This window comes from Anopheles bellator, chromosome 2 (assembly GCF_943735745.2).
Source record: "Anopheles bellator chromosome 2, idAnoBellAS_SP24_06.2, whole genome shotgun sequence".
In the NCBI taxonomy this organism is placed as follows: Eukaryota; Metazoa; Arthropoda; class Insecta; order Diptera; family Culicidae; genus Anopheles; species Anopheles bellator.
The window spans coordinates 3,524,465-3,546,481 of record NC_071286.1 but is presented as its reverse complement, the minus strand read 5'-3'; the positions used below and the strand labels follow the sequence as shown (position 1 = coordinate 3,546,481).

General features: G+C 50.2%; 1 protein-coding gene across 1 annotated transcript; it reads left to right on the top strand.

The window, feature by feature from the left end:
* The first annotated feature begins 13,369 nt into the window (after positions 1-13,369).
* On the top strand, positions 13,370-21,073 carry LOC131211029 (transcription factor mef2A). Its single transcript, XM_058204367.1, has 3 exons — positions 13,370-13,387; positions 18,648-18,910; positions 18,982-21,073. The coding sequence occupies exons 1-3, from the start codon at positions 13,370-13,372 to the stop codon at positions 20,747-20,749; spliced, it is 2,049 nt and encodes a 682-aa protein (XP_058060350.1). The 3' UTR covers positions 20,750-21,073.
* The last annotated feature ends 944 nt before the right edge of the window (positions 21,074-22,017 follow it).

Here is a 22,017-nt window from a genome sequence, read left to right as displayed (position 1 = left end):
TGCTTCGAATTGTAAATCGAACTACTGTTATTATAGCTAAAACTACACAATAAAAATATATTTTATGACAATTTTCGATCGTTTTCATTGTTTTGTGAAATGCTTTAAAATTCCTTCACCGCTGACTGTAGTAACTTTCAACCGGTTAAGATCAAGTAGCGACCCAGAATGGGAAAATTAACAAAAAGTTTCATGCTAAAAAAACGAAATTAAAACAGTAAAGTAAAAGTGACTGAAAAATATTTCTTTTTTATTTTCATTTTTCAATAACGAAATGATCTTAACCGTTGCTGCACCCCAAAATGTGCCAACGATGATGCCGAAACCGAACTCAAAGGAAGGGCATAAACGCTTCGAAAACGCTTCACCGGCTAACGCGGCGCTTCCTTGCAACCTGCATTTAAAAAGGCAATATTTCCCAACCCGAAAAACTCGAGTTGAGCCACAGCAGCAGCAGCTCACCGCTCATAATGACCGACCGAAGATCACCCTGTGGTTCGAAGAATCGAATCGAATTCGAACGTTTCTGCATTTCTGGCACACGCGGCAGACGTGCGTAGCGTAAACATAACCTACAAACCGACGGAAAGTGGCCAAACCGATGCATATCTCCGATGGCGAACGGGAATTGGCGTACCCTTGAACCACTTTGGCGGCCGCCACCGTCGAGGGGTCGAATTTTCGCACCAACGCAAAAAGGCCCTCTTCGTAGCAGCTTCAGGTCCGAAGACATAGAGAGCATTCGACAGCCGAAACACACAAAAAAGCACCTCTTTGCCTGGCCAGGTGTTAGTCAACATTTTCCATCCCGTAGCCGAAGATACACGGACACGGAGGGCAATCGAATCGAACCGATTTGGCGATCGAAGACGACCGTTGACCTGCCGGATGGCGACATAACGAAGTCGTGCTCGCCGTGCAGAGAGTGCCGGAGTAGTGCAATTAAATACCGTGGCGAGCATAACTACTTGCCCACCGGCCACGTCGGCAGACACCACAGCCTCACATCGGCGTTTGCTCAATGTGTCTCACTAAGCGTTACAAATTAATTCTAATCACTCACATCCGGCCCCAAGTTGAACGCTTCCAGTCGGTCAGTCGGTGCTGTCTAGAATCGATTGCTGATCGGCAGCCAGACATCAGGCTGGCCCGGGCTCCCAGCCAATCCGTTCCGTTTTTATGTACAATGCTCGGTGGCCTCGAAGGTCCAGCTGTGATTTTTGTTTGTATAATATATTGGCTTCCCACTCGATTCGATTTGTGTAACAACCGGGGCTTTAAAAAAACCAGTAAACTCACTGAACAACTTGTTCCGTAGTTGGCCCAGTTTCTCTCATTCACAGCTCGCCGGATAGGTGCCCCGCACGGACGGGCACCGTAGCTTTCCCCCGAAAAATCTGGTGCACCCGGTTACGTCACGTCTTCGCCTTCCAGCCAAACTAATCTTTACCGTTCAGCGGATGCGATTGCACGGCCATCAAATGTCGGTGGCCCACATTGGGCAGTAAATTAAAACACTCTAATGATTTGCCATCGGTCTTCACGATTGGCGGATCCGGCAGCGCTGCTTTGTTCCCAGATTGGGTTTTGTTCCCCAATTTCAGAGGGTTTCGACGCAACAAATGGAGCCCACTATGTGCAGCTTCGAAATCAATCCGTTCGAAACCGATCTGGCCGGTCTGGTATCGACCGATCGACTGAGGGCATACGGTTAATTGGTAGAAATTTGTGCGTTTGAAAGGCGTCAGATTGGGCGTCCTGGATTAACATAAACTCTCGCTGAAGCATTTGTGGTGGCATAAGCACGCACTTTGAAATAGAAAGTTGCTCTGAACGACCTGAAATCAAACGTAATAGGAAAACATACCCAGCCAAAGAAATGATTATTCCGGCACATTGCATACATCCAGGCGCGATGCTTATTTTACTGCTAGCGATGCGTCCTGAACGTTTGACATTTTCTTTTAATTTCCCTCGGTACCCCTGCTCGATAAATACCACCCTGTCCGTTTTCATCGCCAAGTGTCGAAAGTGTCTTGCCTCAGGCACGTCGAAAGGTTGACAAATGCGCGCCCAACACCGAACGGTCCTGCCGACTGTTTGCTCCGAAAGAGGGTAACGGTTTTCGCGAAATTAACAGTTTCGATGGGATTGAGTTTTAAACCTGGGTAGCTGGGTAGCCAGGAGCCCGCAGTACCGGGCGCGAAGGGCCACGAAACATGTAATCTGCAAGAGCTGCCCCGCTCGTTGATTAGGCCGCCGGAGTGTCTCGGTGCTCCTGGCCGGGAGTGAGGCTGTTAACAGGAAAAGAAGGTAGTGGCCTTTTCCACGAGATGACATACAATTCACTTTCACTTGGGCGAGATGACTTCGAAGGGTGGGTAGCTCAGGGTGGCAAAGGATTTGGCCGGGCGTCCGATCGTTCTTCTTCAACGGCTTCGGCTTCGGATGGAGATATTTGCATTGGCCCCAAACACCATGATCGTTGATGATGTTGATCGCTTTTCTATGCTTACCCGTTGAGTAAATTATTGGCCGCACGAGAGTACGTGATTATGCGCGGTTAGCTGGTCGTTTGGACTTTCACTATAACGTCCACATGGCTCAGAACGATTATGCAAAGCTTTAACCTTCAATTCACCGTAACGGAACAGCAAATTTCATTTCATTTCGTTAGGAGATTATTCTTAACGACCCATAAACCGATTGCCGAAAGCATTAGCCAAAGTGAAGATAAATGAAATCGCAAGGAAAACAATCTGTTGATGGCAAGCTCCGAATGAGTATGATTATTGCGAAGAAATTGTTAACCACAGGCCGGCATGTTTCGAGCCGGGACCACAAGCCGATTGAATGTCGCCCCCCCCAAAAACAAAACACTTACCCTGGCGCGTTGGGTTCCCCAAACAGCACTTTAATTAAAGATGAATAGCCGAACTAATCGAGCGACAAACATCAGCGATCAGCGTCGATGATGGGGCCGGCAAAAGCCTCGTGACGTAAGACTTGACTTGAAATTACATCCCGGCAAAGAGCGAAGCCCCAGCCCCAGCCGGAGCTCCGCGGTGACTTACTAATCTGGAAAATGCTGTACAAAAAATCTCCCCTTCCCATGGTGCGCCCGTGGCCAAGAATCCAGCGGGGCGTCACAGCGGGCCAGGTGCATCGTGCCACAGGCCGGTGGCCGGTTTTCATAACACTTGGGCCCGAGCCTGGGTCCGAGTCCGAGTTGTTGGTCCAGGGGGGCCGCTCGCAGTGGTTTCACACTTAAAATCATGAATTTGTGCGCGAAGATGCCAGGTGAAAGATAAATCTCGAGCTCTCGAGCCCGATCGGTGGTTATGCGAGCGCTGGCCCACGGACACGGGGGAAAATGATGCAGATCGGAACATTGTTGCCAAATAGCAAGATGCACTGGGCGCGCGCTGCATCCGTGCGAGGTCCGTGGCGTCGGCAATTAAATCCGGCACGCCCCGGCACAAAAGCCAGTCCACCGGTCCGTAATTCCGCTACTGAACCGGAACGGTGCGTGATGTTTGGTCACTACCGGTCAAACGTTGTGCGGGGTTTTGCGTTGAAAAAACTATTTACCAAACATTCCGCGGCCCACTCGGTGGTTGGGCAGGTTTGTTACTAAACCAGCCCGACACGACCCACACGGGCCACGGTCCTCGTCGGGCCGGGTCGGGTTGGAAAACATTTCCAGCGCCCGCTGATGTTATAATACAGCCCGGGCCCGTGCGCGCGACCGTTATCCGGTAATCCGGACTGGATGATCTGTCGGCGCGCCCGCGAACGGCCAACAGGTCCGTTCGCTTGGCTTTCTGGTCTTAATCCGGGGTGGGACAGGGTACCGGTCTTCAGCGGGAGCACATTAGATGCGTTTTTAGTACTTCCTCGTGGCCCATGCACGGCACGGGTTTGAGCAGCGTCCGGGCGTTACGAATGCAACGGTGTTTCTACGTGATAAGAGAGGTCTTCATCGAGTCCACATGTTTTTAAGCCATTGCGTTCACTTCTTGTTTTGGTTACCTTCAACGTCACCTTAAATCAAGTGGCGAATAAAACAGAACTTGCATTGATTGAAGGACATTGATCCTTCGAGTATTATATTTCTGGACGTCCCTCATAGCCCCATAAAACATTTGCCGAAAACAGAATTGAAACGCAATTACAATTTGTTATTGTTGTTTATTTATAAAGTTTACCTTTCCAGGTGGGCCAAGAAACCTACGAAACTATTTGGTTTTGATGCGTTCAATCAAACGTCTCGTAGCGTGGTCCATTTTAGTGTCCATAATGTTCGTTAATGAGTGAAAATCGATAAAACTCTGGGTCGCGGGATTTTCCTCAACCGGTTTCGACCACATTTGGCGACCCAACTTGCCACACACTACCATGAATGCATTCTCAATCGTCTCGGGCGCTATGAACGTTGTGAAAGGGTGAGATGGTTCAAGGTTTCGGCGATCATTGCCAAGCAGTGTGACAATTATTTGCGCAAAGCATGTTAGATTCTTGTTAGCAGGTTTTGAGTAAGGACTGACGCTGGTGTACAGTCCCATATCAGCAACATATGGTAAGTAGGAAAACGGATCATCGATTTCCTCTCCTTCCTTCATCACGCGATTGAAATCGTCTACGACAAACCTTGCCCAAATGCGCTCTGATAAGGAAGATAGACTATAGTCAGTCACAAACGATAAACAAGCTAAATCTTCTAAAGCTCCACATTCCTTGAAACGGGACTGGTTTGTTAACTTTCTTACATAAACGAGGTTATGTTGAGGGAATCTATTCAAGAACATGTCGATTGCCGCGACCAGTGTGTCGTAGCTTTTAGAAGACAAAATTTCGACTTCGTTGTGTTTTAAAAAATTTGATATGTAAGAAGCACTTGATGAAAACACTTCTTTCCCTTCATTGAAACGGCTGTATGTTTCGCGACGAAAAACGCAGTTTCCTACTGGCGCTAGCAGAACAGCCAACCACTCAGGCCAACCCGCTCCACTCGACGCTTCCCAGGATCCTAAGTCATCCGACGTTAACGGCTCCGATCCAGGAGATCCTTCGCGATCCAGGAGAGATTTGCATGCAGCAAATCTTGAGCAGTAACAACGTGCCCTTTTAGTCCCAAGGTGAATCCGTAGCTTTTCCAGTCGTCGTCCAGGCACTCCGTCATTCGTCCCATGCATTTCCACATGTACGCAATAATTGCACTTAAATTAACTTTCGCTTTCGACAGATTGGATTCCAAATAGCCTTCCAGTGATTCGAAGTCAACATCTGTTTCCGGAATAATTACTTTCGGTTTCGTACACTCTTTCTTAAAATAACCACTCGGATATTGGTCCATCACTGGCTCCTGTTTGTAGAATAGTTGTGCTTTGTAACGGTAACGGGCGTCTGTCGACAGTACAACATCCTTACGGTATTTTTTCTGACTCACAAACAGTGCACCCTTCACGGTGGACGAATTTTCCATCTTTCCCGGCGGAAACGTTGGCCGTACAAGGCTGAACTGTTGCTTTCGCTGTGCGAGACGTGATGGTCAACTGCGGCGTTCGAAAACGAATCGAAAGAATTTAAAGGAACCCCCGGCTTTGGGTGTCGCCTAACACGCTGGTATAACGAGTGCGTCCAAACAGTGCGGCCTCTTCCATCCGCGTCCGAATTTATATTGATCCTAATGTTAACGAATCTCGGCCTACGGAGACCTAACTATATGGTGTCCTACGTGCCCCTTTTTGCTATGCTCAGCATAATCGCTCTCGATCGTCGCCCGGGTGGCGTGATCCCGTTTATGCTGAGCCCAATGTTTATATTAGCACTGCTTTGTGCGCTTCACCCAGCAGATGCAGTTCTCGTCCCGCCCCGAATACCCTCATTCGGTCCCGCTGGGTATTCGTTCTTAATGTTTACTTTAACGCGCTGCTAAATTGTTTCTCGGGTCAACCTTCTCCACAGATACATTGTCATTTAACTTAAGCTGGGACCGAATCCACCACAGAAGTAAACGGCGACGATTTCGACATGTCGCCTTATTCTTCTACCTTCAGCTAACCTTGTACTTTAAATCCCATTTGGGGTATAACTTTCGAGCGAACAATTGGCTCAAGCGGAGGACCAGTTCAAGCGGTACCCACGTACCTACTTTCCAAATGGCCATGTTCTAAATTGCTGGATATTGTACCTTAAAGTGCTGGAAATCATCATCCTGTATTCTCTTTACTCTATACTCATTAGCATAAAAATTGGCAAAAGGCTAGAAACTAGAACAGGCTTTATGCCAAACTCTTCAAAGTAATAACATTAATTTGTTTTTCTACCTTTGATCATAAATTGAATAAAAACTATTTCTCAATTTAATCGCCGATCAGTTACCGACGAAAATTAATTGCAAAATAATCCACCTTCGAGCCGGGTTCGCCACCACCGGAAAATATATGCCGCAATGGGTCGAAAAGAATTCCGTTTTCCTCGCCTCGTCGGCTACATCGTGGTCGGAGTGCAAACGAACAACACAAACCACAGACTAAACGGAAGAAGTTGAATGGAAAATACATTTAAAAAAAACGGCCAGGGGAGCATGTCCACAGAAAGAAAAAGAAAAACTGCATCAAATAAATGTGCGTGCGCGTAAATAACGCGCCAATTTTGCGCGCTTCAACCAACCGAGCGTGATGCACACATTTGTCGAGACATTCGCTTCGATGACGGGGCCTGGCTCAGTGGAGATTGTTTAATTAAACGCGCATAAATCGGTAGTTGAAAAACCGATCAATATGATAATCAAACCCGATCTACGATACAGTTAATTGATTGATTAGCGGTACGGACAGATATGGAAGCAAAAGTACGGAGCGTGTCTAATTTTCTCACTCCGTTCCTGACGTGTCTTCAGGAAGTTCTGTCTGAAAGTAATTCCGCTCGGGCATAATTCATGAAAGTGCCCTCAGGTTCCTGTGCCCCTTTGGTGGAGCCCATTTTTAGCTTACCCCCTGCCATACCCGCTCGGTGCAGTGATCTTTCGAGAGCGCTACCAACCCCGAGGCCAGGCGTTCAAGTGAATTTTGCCCGAGAAGCGGGAAGGGATGGACCCCGAATTGACTACCCCAGGCCGCCGCTGAGCGTGGAAATGGCGTACCGAAAGTTGCTCCCTTTAACGCTCTAGCTGGCCATGTCGGGGTTCCTTCCTCCTTCGGAGCAACCGACTGGCCCCCGTGTTCGATTGCGTAACTTCCGGCCGCTGTGGTGGTTCGCGTGGTGTTCGCGGCTTCAATTGCGCCTCACGGTGGGGGAATTACTGTTTTCTGTTGGTAAGACAAAAAAAGAGCCGATTATCGAGACCTCCCGCAGAATGTGTCTCATGTGCGAAATCGAAGAGACCCACGTCTCGGTCAGTCATCAGGGTGGGTTCGAGTGTCCTCATTTAGGTCAACTGACGGGGTCTGAGTAGTGATGCTCCCCTTGCAACACTTACGGCGGGCGGGCAGGGAACACGGGATTTCATGGGATGTCCCCGGCACTATTGCGAAGGGCCGTATTTCGGTCGCATCACGCACAGCACGCACGATTCGACGTGATTCCGGTGTTACGTTGAAAACGTTTGGCACGGGTTCCGGGTAGTGTCTGAAAACCGGGGGCGAAGTACAACTAATGGCCGAATGTTCGTGGGCAAAGGTCATGAATAAATGCACCCCAGATCGGCACTAAGATTTGCGGCACGACTGCATTTCGTGAATTTCTCATCCATTTTAAAACGCGGCTCCAGCGAAGCCTGACGCAATGTGACGCTGGAATGGACATTGACAATCCGCGGCGAAAGATTCAAGTATTCCAACATTTTCATCCAATAGCGAGTTTGCGAATGTTTTCTTTCGCTATCTGAAATCCGTTTCAATTGAAAATGGCCACTTTTTCCATAACTTTGTTGGAGGCAGCGTAGATGAATTACCCCCCCGTAGTTAGGTAGGGTGGACCATTTAAGATCCTTTTTTTCATTTGCTTTTTGAAAAAAACGGTTGAATATTTATCGATGGTTGAGCATTTATTTGAAAGATTTATTCAAGAGTTTTTTTATGAAAATCAATTTCGGTCAAATGTCTTTATGGCGGCCCCTAATGTTTTGGACACCTTGGACGAGAACGTGAATAGCATGGCCTCTGCGCGCATGTGGAGTAGGGTTTAATTTTGAAAAACACCATTTATTAAACCTTTACTCTAATTTAAACTTTTATTTAACTTACTTTTTGATTTTAAGCCGCAAATGATTTCTGTAATCGCGACGTTTGCCCGTATCATCAATGGTGGTTTATTGGACTAGGGCTTAAAAACAGTTTCAATCAACCATTCAACTATTGAAAATAAGGATTTCTTTGGGTTCAACTTGCGAAACATAGTTTTGATATACGGGTAAATATGTTGAATAATGTGATGTGTATTATAGTGTATCCGGAGCACAACCTCACGTTGCCCGTGTTGCTCAGAGGCGAGATTCCCGGAATCTGGTTACTTTTTGCGTAAACCCCGCTTGCGGAACGTGTGCTGCAACTGAGGCGACGCGGTCAGGGTCTCTCCGAATGTTACGCACTTCATCATTTCCCCGCAATGCGCGAGGAAAATAAAGGAAAAACGACACCTCGCGCCGTTCCGTGGTACTGTTTGTTGTAACGAGCCAACGGGCGGCAAGACTCTCCACGCCCCGGGACATGTCCGGACACACACGGTTCACCGGGTATGTCACCGTCTTCCGCCGTACCAAACAACAACCAAACATCCGTACGTGCCAGCCGACCGTTATCGGCCCCGGGCCGGTAAGTATATTTAAGTTAGTGGTGCCCTCGCTCTCCAAGCCATTTCCGTCCCGCGAGACAACCCAAGTGTTTGACGGGCCCCGCAGTAGAACGGTGAGAACGGTGGACAGCTCCACCGGAAGAGGTTGTCTTTCGCCGTCTCTCAAGCCGCCAAGATGTGGGCCGCCACTACGGGTGTAATCCTACGACTAGTGCTGGTGTTTGGGGTTTCGGGTGCCCAATTTGTGAACCCACGGAACGGCTACGGGCTCGAGTTGGATGAGTACGAGTCGGAGGAGATGGTACCACTGACGCGCCGAATGCTCCGACCGGATCCTGCCTACTTCAAACGGAACTATCGATCGAACGGGCTGCGTAACGCTCCGATGCTACTGGCACCACCGACCGCTGACGGTGTGCCCTCCTCTTCGGAGCTGGCCAGACATCTAAAATCCATCCTGGATCTGGCGCAGCTCAAGGCAAACGCCAGAGAGCATCCCGGGCGACAACCGGAACCAAAGCACTTTACCGAGCAGCGAGCAACACAACCAACTACAAGTGAAGTCCCCAGCACTACGACGGTGCGGACCAGCACATCGGGAACGACGGAAACGACGGAAACGACGGAAGTACCACGAAAGCCTCAGAAACCTACCCAGCACCCCCGGGACGTGGCCCGCAAGTGGTTCCCGGTGCTGCTAAACGAAGCGATTCAAAACGTCCTCCACAACGACACCCGGTACGATGAGCTGGATGAGCTGGTCGATCAGATTGCGGCCGGAAGTCGTACCTACGGGAAGAGAGTGTCACCGATGCAGGCTCTGGTTCGGAACGCCCACCCTCACGGGACGACCGCTCTGAATCCCATGCCGGGTCCCGCCCTGATGCCGCTGAAGGACGACAGATCACCGGCATCGGAGGGGCAGCAGCAACAAGTCGACTCGGCCGTTCCGTACGTGGTCAACATTTTCAACAACACCCACATCGGATACATCATCATGAGGATCGCCAACGATTCGGACATTCGCATCGAAAAGACGAGCGATGAGGCGGAATGCGCGAACCTCTTGCGGGATGCTGCCATCGGTCGCCAGATGGACCGTCTTCGGTCCGATGTGGAAATGCTGGACTTTGTGGACTCGCAGACCACGAAAAGCGCGCAATCGAGCCACAAACTCACCTCGAGGTCTACCGCTCCGGGTGCCTACGGCCGGGTGTCACACCTGCCCAGAACGACCCCGAGTAGCGTGCGGTCAGCGACGGTGGAACCGCCGTTCTTTAATCTGCTGCAAGCGCCCGAGAAAGAGCCGATCACGTACCGGGTCCTGTTGCGTAACCCGGACGCCCACCCGGAGAAACAGAACATTCGCTTGCCCCTGCAGGTCCCGGGCAGCCCGGGCAGAAGCGGGAATGGCGGAAAGGTTCCCGGCCCTGGAGAACGTTCCCGCAAGCGAACGAACGCCCTGCCGAAGCATCAACCCCTGTTTTCGTCCGAAGAGAACTCCGCCAGCGATCAGCAGGAAGATCGGAGCAATCTGCTGACCACGCCCGACCGAGGCACCCGTCGGCGGTTCCCGGACTACGAGAGCCTGGAGCAGGATACCCCGTACGACGAGACGGAGTTCTTCTACCCCGACAGCACCGTACCGACGGCGGAGCGGACGGCCAAGTTTCTGTCCGCGGCCCGATCTTCCGGTGAGCAGAAGCGCTCCTCGTGGAAACCGTTCGCCCAGACGCGTCGCTACAACTTCCGGCGTAAGTTCGGGTCGGCCGAGGTGGCCGACTCGCCGGAATCGTGGCGTACCAGCCCGACCCCGTTCGCTGTGGACGATCGGTCGACGACTAAACTGATGAACCAGGCGACCACGAGCGTGTACGTGAAGCGGAAGAAGGACTCCCGGCACGGCACGGACAGGAGTCCCCGGAAGCAGTTCAGGTTGAGTGAGGCCAGTGGCCCACTCAAGCTACCGATCGATGGCGCAGGCGAGACGCACACGAACGAACTGCTCGAAATGGGAGTGGGCAAGATTAAGCGATCGTTCGTGGACGATGGCCCGAGCTGGACCGAACGCGGCTTGTCTGCGGAGGACTCTCGGGGCTCTGGCAGCAGGGTGGATGTGTTGTTCAACTGAGCTCCCAGACCGCCGGGGGAAAGGAAAGCGTTTCACGGGCGTTCTTGTACATATAGCGTTTGCGATAAATTAATGAATGCACCGAGCTGGTATTAGCTGAACTAAGTTATGTTGTTTTTGTATGCTGAGTCAAAAGATCGTATGATAATAAATTTTTACGGAATATTCTTCCCAACGCAATCACGATTTAGAACGATTACGCCTGAATCTATGCAATACGGTGGATTTCAGAACAAAATCTGTGGACATTTCTGCCTGTTAGTTTTGGTGTGGTTTTTATGCTCGGAGGAACCACCAGACTGTTCAATATGGTTTGCGGTTCGACAAAAAAAACACAATTTTATAGTTTTCAAACTACATTTTACTCTTAAGTATGGTCTCTCTAAACATACACTAATTTCAAGGAGATTCCAATTTATGACCTCATCATTTCACGGAACACGATTTCCAGGCATGAGTTTTCTTCTGTCTGGAAACAGATAGAAGTCGCTAGGGGCCAAATTTGGTGCAAACGGTGAATGATCCAACAATTCGAACTTTAATTCATGGATTTTTATTTTCTTTTTTCTTGGATTATTTTCCTTCTTCAAAACGGGTCTTTTTTCACGAATTTTCTCCTTCTTCGAAGCCGAAGAACCATGTTCACACCACTCTTTAGTCTTTTGTTGTTAAACAGGATCATGATGATCATGGTGACCCAAGTCTCTTCCGTAGGGATGAGTCGAACCTCAAGATCCAGAACGCTCCAAATGTTGCCGAGAATGTTGTTTTCGAATGAAAAGCAAGCAATTTCTCATTGTGCAGACAGCTTTAAGAATACTTTAATCAAAATATTGCTTACATTTCTCAATGAGATGCCGAGTGCTTCTACCAAATCTCTTTCAGTCTCTCGACGACTTTCCAATAAGATATCCAGTGCTTCTATTTGTTGAGATATTGTTTCTGCTTTTGGACGTCCTTGACGTGGATCGTCTTCAAGGCCTGTAGGACCACGTTTAAATTCAGCCATTCACCCTTCTACTATTAGTAGTACAGGTGAAGGCGAACAGTCCTTATATAGTACACTTTCAACATTCGTTCGTAAATTTTCTTTTGCATTTATAGAAAGTAAAGAAAAAAGTAGTTGTAAAGAAAGAATGAATTGACAGATTAAAATGGAACTTCACGTACGTTTATATGAAGCCTCTATTCTTATATCGTAGTATCTTCAAAGTAAACAGCGATTTCGCATTACAATCAAAGTGCAATAAAAATGGTGGCAACCCACCTACCGCCATTCGGTAAGCGTTCGAAAGCATTCAGAGCGTGTGGTTTTTAATCACGCACCTTATGCGGGTGCGAAATAGCGCCACAAAAGGACCACAGATCTGGGCCAGTGTGACATGAAACCCCTCCCCCCGGGTAACGACCACCGACCGCGAACCATCATCGCGAGTGGAGCATCGCGAGCTAATGACACTTTAATTACATTATCCTCCGTCAGCCACCCTTATCTAACAGCGCGCCCAGCGGATTCTACTCCGGCTTCTGCTCCTGGCCAGCACCAGGACCCACGATGGGCGATGCGATCCGGGGGCCACTGTGACTAATGTTTCTTTTGTAAGGCGAAAGCGACATCAACGAGCGGACTCTCGAAAGCGACGAACCGGTGCGCCGGATGGCATCGGGCGCTTGCGATGGTAGGGAGGGCGTGCGAAAGGTAGGGACGGCCCACGGCAGACGACTGGAACGAACGGTGAGGAAAAATGGAACCAGTGTGGAGGATCGCAAATAAGTTTCCCCTTCCGTGGCCGCGTGTCCAAAAGGCTGGCCGCGGCAGCGAAAGGGCGCCCGAAACCCTCCCTTTCGCTCTCTGTCTCGGTGTGCGAGGCGAGTGCCGTGTGCCCGTCGGGGTGCGACCGATTCGGCAGCGCGGCCGCGGACGGGTCGAGCGCGCAACGCGATGAAAAACGTGCCAAACGCGCCGCAATTCGTTTAGACGCAACCGAGCGGCCGAGGCGTAAGTGCGTGCGCATCGCTGGCTCCCGTTACTACCGTTACCGTGTTGCTGCTGAATCGGGGAAGGAAAACAAGGAATTCAACTGTCGGCTTCCGGTGGCCTTGCGAGGCACACGTAAAGTTGGGACCGGTGACAGTGAACACGACGGAAATGTGGCTTTTGTTGTGGCGGAAGTAACAAATAAGAAAACGCGATCGAGAGTGGCGCTGGTGCTGAAGCGTTTACGCGCGTTTGTGTCTGTGGTTAAGGTCTGTGTCCGCCCGCCCCGGAAAGGCTCCCATTTCGGGAATGTGGTTTTAGTGCACCCTGCACGTGTGTGTGTAGTGAGCGTCAATCCTGCGGTGCTATATCCTCATCGGTTCCGACAGCAGGCCGCTAGTGACGAACAGTTCTGTGTCAGTTCTTGCGGCACGCGGGAGTGCAATCAGTCACCGAGCAGTACGATGAAGTGGCTAATCGTGGTACGTGTTTTAATGTTGTTCGAAAACCAATAATCATAAAATCGTCCTGGTCCCCGGATGGCTGATGCAGATCCGATGACCGACCGAAAACTGATTCGTTTCGTCGAAGGACGCACGTTCAGCTGACGATCGATCGGATTGATTGGAGAATGGGTCTTGAAATTCTCGATTCTCACTTCCGTTCGTTTCGGGGGTTGCCCTTGAAGTGGCGTCGAGGAAGGAAAACATGAAATGGGTCTGACCGAAAGGTGTGGAATTAAATTAAATGGAGCAGCTAATCGCGCACTTTACTTGGGCCATCGATTTCGTAGCGTTTGAGCCGAAGATTTGATCTGCCGTTTCGAAGCGAAATAAATTCGGAGATGGTCCTCCGCAGAGCTGAAGTTCGTTTACACCCTGAGAACCCCTTTGTCAGGGTCAGGGTCAATCGCCTGGGGTTATCTGCGTAGAGTCAAGCATGGGAGACCAATTATCATTCTTGGCAGTATGTTAATGAAATACAGTTTTCCCCTTGAAAGAATCCTCTCTGGGAGCTCCCGTGACTTAATGTTGCAGAAAATTAATATTCCGACGATCCGAAGGTTACACCCTGAAGTCTGTCCCTGGCTCTCATTTATGCAACACGCCATTCCGTTCCTCTAGCGATCCCTTTCGAGTGGCGGATTCGAAAACACAAACGAAATAACACACTTTGGATCTATTGTTTGTTGGTACGCCATCGATGGGTGTTTTTCGACCTCTCGGAGTGTCGGATCTCCTGGAGTGTTTTCCTTTCTTCGGAACACAAAAAAGTGGTGATATTCAAAACGAAGCTGAAGTCATCGGCAGCTTGGCTCAGCGTATTGCGCAATTGTAGCTCCCTCTTCCATGTCAGCGGGCAGCATCAGTACTCGGGGGCCCATCTTCGCCCCTCCGGCCACCCGAGTTTTCGCCGGTTTCCCATCGGCACCCAGCACCGGGTAGTCCGGGTGTCCGGGATCGATTACCGGTTTTCCCCGGTGGCAAGAGCGACTAAGAGCGGGATGTCCCACTCAAGTGATGCGCACACTTCCTGTACGCCGATCCGGGGTCGGTTTAGGTTTTGTGTCGTGTGCCGTACCGTTGCATAACCGTGGCACTGGCACGGCGAAAAACAGGAATAATGCTCATCTTCTTGTTGGGCCGGAAAAGTACGGTTGCGGATGCAACGAATGCAAAATATGCACCTTTTGCCCCATCTTCATTAATCAAGATGCGGAAATGTAAGAAACTGCGAGACATTGAAAGTGACATAAAATCTACAAATACATTACGTTCAATTGACAGTCCTCTAATACGAATGTAGATTGTGCGACTAACACAAGGTAATTTATTTTCTAGTTTCAAAGAAGAATTGAAAAAAAACACAATAAAAATTGAGTTCTTAATGAAATGTTGTTTGTATCATAAAGTTTGTACTTTGCCATTATGCGTAAAATGCAATGCAGATGGTCGCCTCGGGATCTATGACTACAATCGATTCTGATAAGATAATTAAATTTTTCCCATCTTACTGAAACCACATATCTTCTAAGTCCATATCTTCAATCCCAAACAATATTTTGTTATCATCTAACGGTGTAGCTCGAAGCTGACGGTAGTGGTCGTCCCTCGTTTTCGAAAAATAGGGTCCTATGACGCCACCAGCACATAATGCGCACCATACAGTCACCTTTTCTGAATACAGTGGCCGCTCTTCAATCGATTGGGGATTTTCAGTGCCCTAGAAGCGGCATCACCTGTCGGTGAAGAAAATCTTGTTGTGAAAAGGAGTGTTTTCAAGACCACGTTTTTGTAACAAGTTTTAATAGTTTGCAGACATCAAACAAAAACTGCATAACTCGGATTGACAGATATATTCGCACACTCTAAAATCCCAACCCTGTGATTTCGAAACTTTAAAATGGATAACTTAAACATTTAATAGTTCAGCTAATTTTTTAGAGAAGGTCCCTTAAACAATGTTTTCGTATGACTGCAGAGCACGAGTCCTTGTGAATATTGGACAACAAACAACCAATAATGAAAACTTTACCCAATTACACACACCAAACAGAGCACCAAACAGATGCTTTTAGGTTGTTTGTGCAAACGACCCCAAAGTATTACCGTATGAAGTCGCCAATCAATTAGACTTGCGTTCTGCAAGCCCAACGCTGCAAACGCTAATGGAAGTTACAAAAACCGGTCCCTCTCGTTGAGTCCAGCGTCTTGTTTTTTTTTTACACAAATCTATCGAAAATGAAAACAGTTTAATGTACAAAAAAAAACAATCACCCTTTTCCTCGGATGGAAAATCAGTCTGCCTTTCGCGGTCTGAGTTACGCATGTGGCGCGGCCTGGGTCGCTGCCACTTGCCGCAACGCCGATGATGCGCAACCGCAACGACAAACGGACCCCGCGCGGTGGCCCGAAACACTACGCAACCCCCTGGCGGCGTCATGTGGAGCATAAAAAATTGGGCAGAAAACAAAAACCATCCGAAGACGCACCAGACGACGACGACGCTTTTCCGTTGCACCTTTTCCTTCGATCTGTATTTGCCCGCTCTCTCTCTCTCTGTCTCTCTGTGGGTGCTAGTCCCCTGAGCGGATTGCCCGCAGCTTCACTCCTTGCCGCCCCCCGCCCGGGGGGTGGATGATGTGTGTATGAAACAAACAATTAAACCGCGACCGCGCGCCCGCCACCGTAAACGCAAATCGCGATGGCGTCTTGTGAAATGCTTGCGCGAGCCGACTGCGTAATTTCGCGCGGGTCAGTCAGTCATTCGTTCAGTCAGGCATCGGGCGGCGGAAGCCCCAAAACTGCCCCCGGCCGCCCTGCCTCCGGCCACAGCCACAGCCACTGTGTTTTCGGCGTACCAAGCCGAGCTAATTAGACATTCAATTTTGAATTTCTTCAGCCACCGGCAGCGGCTCCAGCGGCCATTCACTGCCTGGAAAACTCATCACCGGTCGCCAGCCGGTGCAAAAACTGGGGATCTTTTTTACGATTCATTTTTGCTTTTGTAATCAAACACTCTGCATTTAAAATAGGTTGATGTAGATGTCCAAACTTTCCATGCAAAAAATAGCAAATTGTTGGAATCTTCAATCCGTTCGGAACGGATCGTCTTCGTAGCGCAAATTTGTTAGATTCTCTCTGTGGGTCCTTTCTCCCAGCGATTCCCGTCCACTTGTGGTTCGCCGAAACCGATAATGGTCAAATAGTTTGTCTTCGCCGCTAGCAACTCGCGTGACCCTTCGTTGCACCCAACGTAAAGCTCCCTAATAGGCACCATTTACAGACGAGCAACCGTTCAGCAGCCATCCGGGCCTAATGAGTCCGGCCACTTCACGCGTCACAATTAATCGCATTCGGAACTGCGTGTCTTCGCGGCGACGACCAAATCCGGAGTCGCGAGCCGCGACCTTGCGCTTAATTGAGAGGACCGGATCGCGAAGTCCTTCGCACGGACTCCTTCTGGCGGACACTTGGTGCTGCCGCTCAAATTACAAGCTAGGGGGGCCAGTGCTTCTCTGGCGATAGTTCGCAAAAGGTCGCTGCTACTCGATCAAACGCCTGTCCGGTGTCGCTACTTTGGCGCAATTGCCGCACTCATGAAGCAGTAGTCGCTTGCGAAAAGAAATCCTGCGAAGCCTATGGTCACTGGCTGGCTGGCCGTTACGCAACTCGCCGCCACCGGGGAACGGTCCGGGGAAAACCCGAGCCCAAAAACCGTGAAGATGAGCCGTGCCGGTTACGGACAACTTTCATTCGACCGCAGTTGCAGTCGGGCACGGGCACGCCGTGGCACGGAAAACCGGCTTGCCCTTGCCCAGCCAGCCAGCCAGCAGCTTCCTGTTTGACCACTTCTCTCGCCCCTCGTGAGTTTTTGAGTCGGCCCCCAGTGTGATCTAATGCGCGGGATAAAAAGCCGGGGCCCCTTCTGGCAGGTCCTTCTACGGTGGGCAGCTCCCGGGTATACGCCTTTCGGACCACGGCCATTCTCGTGGGCAACTTCTACGCGTCGAGGTGTGATTCGTCGTCAGTTACACAATCCCGCGTTGGTCCAGAGATTATTAGAATGCGCGCGTGAAAGGCTGGGCTGGACCCCGGGATCGAACCGGGCGAGAAAGATCGAATTTCTGCCTCACGTAGCGACGTAACTCGCGCGAGTGGGTCACGGCGCTACACGATAATGTTAGATCTCGTTTCTATCCCAGCCTCAGACTGTGGGTTAAATAATCGGTTATCAATCGCGCGCACGTGTCCCATGTGCCCGTTTAAGCTGATTTACATAATAAACCAGCGTCAGGTTGCTCTACCACCGGGACAACCAATCGATCAGCTGATTTATGTGCGATGGCCACCACAACCCAACAACAGCACACCGTGACGAGTGATCGTTTCGGGTGAATTCGATAATTGCTCTCGTTAGGCCCAAGTGGCCCGCACGAAACGGGATGATAAGCGGGCCGATTGCCGATGCTAATCACGCACGCGAAATTCGCACGCCGAGCCCCAACCGTTTTAGGCTGGGGCGATTGAACTTTCGTGCTGTTCGTGAGCCCAAAAAACCACGAAATAAATGGCGGAATGGCGTGCTCCATGCGGACAAAATACGCCAGGTGCATGGGGAAGCATTTTGTTGGCCTCTCTTTCAGGCAGACACGCAGGAAGCAGCACGAACGTTGAAAGTGCAGTAACTCGAACTTGGCAACCATGAACGGGGTTTTGAAGGTTTTTTTTGCTCTTGAGCACGCCCCGGGTGTGAAAGTGTAAACAAGCCTTAGTTGAGCCTTAACCGATTGGCCCTAAGGGGATCAACGTTCAACGTCGTTACCCAACCGACATTCGAAGTACCGAAAAGGGGAGCGAAGGGCATTCGATTTATTTTCCGGTGCTATCGCGATAAATTCGGTCCCTTACGTGAAACCCAATAAGGAAGCTTCCGTGGCGATCGGGCGAGCCTAATGGATCGATTTATGCACCCTCCGACCTATCCGGGAGTGATGGGGTGTCTTTTTCCCTCGGTGCGATACTAACTGAGGTCCCCACCTTTACCTTCAGTCCCTGGGTGAGATGCTTCGGCAGCACTTTCGATCTTTGCACTATTTTTCCATTTTCTGCATTTTCACCACAAAAACGGTGTGCGGTGCTTGAATGTTGCATACTGTTAGGCGCCGCGTCACTTGCAGGCGTGTTTGCAATGATCGTTTCTATCGCGCACGTTAATTATGGTTTCTTCGGCACTCTTTAGTTGCTTCTGGTGTCCGCGGCGTTTGCGGCAGGAGAGAAGAAACTCGACAAGCGGCCCGCCAAGAAGGCACACTCACAGAAGCCGACCAAGGCACCCAAGACGATCCTGGAGGAGTTTACGGCACTGCCGCCGGCCGATGTTGACTTCATCAAGGAGCTGGACCGCCAGTTTGCCGAGCACGGCAACAAGATCCGCATCAAGGTGGAGCGCAGTAACGCGACGGACGGCAAGCACATCAAGCGCACGATTGAGGGTGATCTGGGGTAAGTTACTCGCAGCCGTCGATGGATTGATTGATTAATCCCTCCGACACTTCTCCGTTTCCTTTGCACAGTTACGGTCACTACAGCAATCAGGCCGAGGAGGGGTATCATTTTTCCAAGCCGAAATACATGATCTACCCCTACTCACAGCACGAACTACAGCCGGCCCGGTCGACGCACAGCACCGCGGAGACGGTCACCGACATCGAAATCACGCCATCGCACAGCTACGAGCTGAAACCGATCGAGGAGGTCTACCAGATCTACCCGACGCAGCAGTACGAGCAGCACCACCAGCAGCATTACTACCACCAGCAGGGGCAGCATCAGGCGAAGCAGCTCTACCAGCAGGAGGACGCTCCGGTGATTGTGCTCAAAATTCCGGGCCCTTCCAAGTACGCAGCCCATCTGCAGGCCCTGCTGCAACAGTATCTGGAAATTCGTGCCGCCCAGCTCTACCGGGAACTGGAGGAGCATGAGTATCAGCAACAGCACCAACTGCAGCAACAACATCAACAGCAGCAGCAGCATCCTCAGCAGCATCATCACTATGTGCAGGAAGAGCATCACCAGCCGCAGGAGCAGCATCAGCATAAGCATCACCCCGGCACGAAGTACAGTCAACCGGACCCGGTCTACCCGACGGAGATCGCGTACGTGCCAATGATCCGCACCAGCCACAACACGTTCGTGCCGCTGGTGGATCAGTACTACGACGGCACACCGAAGGTTCCGGATCGGCCAACGAAGCACCCGAACTATCGCAAGACCACGGTCACACCGACGCACATCGCCTACCACAGTACGGCGCAACCGGAACCGGCTTACCACTATCAGACGTACCACGGTGAGCAGCATCCCCATCAGCAGGAGCCTTCGGGGCACCCACACACCGGTCATGCCGTCACGCAGATTCAGTACCAGTACGTGGCCCAGCAAGCGGCCAGTGGACCGGAGGAGGACCACGAAACGCAGTACGTCTACGAGAAGCCGGCGATCAACTTCGTGACGCCCGTGCCGGATGCCCATCAGTCGCATCCTGATCCGTACCACGAGCAGCACCAGCCTCAGCAACCGCCCCGGAAATACCCCAACTTCTCCCAGTACCACCACCACCATCGGCCCCAGCCGCAACAGGAGGAAGAATACCTCCCGGAGCCGAAGCTCGTCGAGAACTATCCCAGCCACAAGCATACCCGCGTCGTGTACAAGAGTCCCTCGCTGAAGGCGGAACTCCAGCAGGAGGCCGCCATGGAGCATCAGGCGGAACACGAACACTATCACCACCAGCACCAGCACGAGCACCAGCAGCAACAGGAAGCAGCGCATTATGAGTACCACCAGCCACAGCACCAGCAGCAACAATACATCCTGCAGGAGATCTACCCTTCGCAGGCTTCGTACTTCGAGGACAAATCGTTCGTCGAGTCCGCTGGACCGCAGGTGACGACAGAGGCCGCAGAGACGGCCTCACCGCACTACAACACCGAGCCGGTGGTCACGATCACGCAGCGTCCCAAACAGCGCTACAATTATCACGCACACAGCGCTGCTGGACACCATGGCGGCGGCAGCGGCGGTGGACGTGGCTCCAGGATGGCGTCCATCACCGAAAGCCGCGGTTCCCGGACGGGGTCCAGCAAACGCGGCGATGCGGCACCAACGGGCTCCGGACGTCCATACACCGAGGAGCAGTTCCGCAAGGTGAACAAGATGGTCCAGCGCATGAAGAAGAAGAGCCGCACGACGGTGGACCCGGCCGACATGGCGATGACGATGGTTACCGGCTCGTTGACCACTGGCCCCACCAGCAGCCCGAGTCCTGCCAGCGCGGCGTAGAGTAATGTTAGGAGTGAAGTGCGTCTAGTGAATGCCTCGTTTGGGAAGGCGCTTTTCGTTTCCGTAGGTCGGACCGCATCGGCCGCCTTCAGGTGCTTCAGGGCCGTCTTCCTGCTGCTGCTGCTGCTGCTGCTGTATTTACACTTAAATTATTAGTCATACCTAGGATGCCGAGGTAAGGAAGAGGTAGTCGAAAGAAAGGGGCCATTTAGTTCAGTTCTGCCTGCAAATGCTGAGCTAGTACCCGTCAACCAGAGTGGGTCAGACCGAGGAACTGTTTCCGCCGAAAGATTGGCGAGCAATCCATAGTGACGGCGGCAGCGCAACTCATTTGTAAATTATCCCAGTTACTGAATAAAGAAGTAAATAATCGAATAATAATCAAAACGTATCTTCGCGAATTTTCGAATTTATATCGATTTCAAGTTTTTATTATTACCCTAAAAGCAACGGAGAAATCAAGGGAAAAAAACCAATCAAGCTTTCGACTTCGATGTAAGAAAAAAGAGTAAATATGAAGTAATATCCCTACATAAGCTTAAACATTTAAACTTTTAAATTTAACGTTATAATTCCTTTTTCCCTTGTCGCAACGTTGTCCTTGTTGTATCTTGTTTTCTATGTTCCATCAAAGACAGTGTTTAGTGAGCAATAATTATCTTCTATTGTACTTATTCAAACAAATGCTATTGATTTCTTTTATGAATTTTCGAATGTTTTGATAGTGCGGATGATGAATAGAATGCTTTCTTACAGATTTTACACATAAACGGCTTTTCACCGGTATGAATCCGAATGTGATTTTTTAATGAGTTTAACCGTGCAAACTTGGACGAACAATGCGGACAAAGATGATGTTGGTCCTTATTGTGGATTTTCTCATGTTGCGCCAGATTGTTTCGTGATCTGAACGTTTTGTCACATATTTTACACACAAACGGCTTTTCATCGATATGAATCCGAATGTGATTTTTTAATGTGGATAACAGTGCAAACTTGGACGGACAATGCGGACATTGTTGGCATTCGTACGGATTATGAATTTTCGAATGGACTGATAGTGCATTTAATGAACAGTACGCTTTCTTACAGATTTTACACAGAAACGGTTTTTCACCGGTATGAACGCGAATATGATTCTTTAACTTTGAGGACTGTGCAAACTTTGAAGGGCAGTGCGGACATTGTTGGCATTCGTACGGATTATGAATTTTCGTATGAAGTGATAGTGCAGATAATGAATAGTACATTTTCTTACAGATTTTACA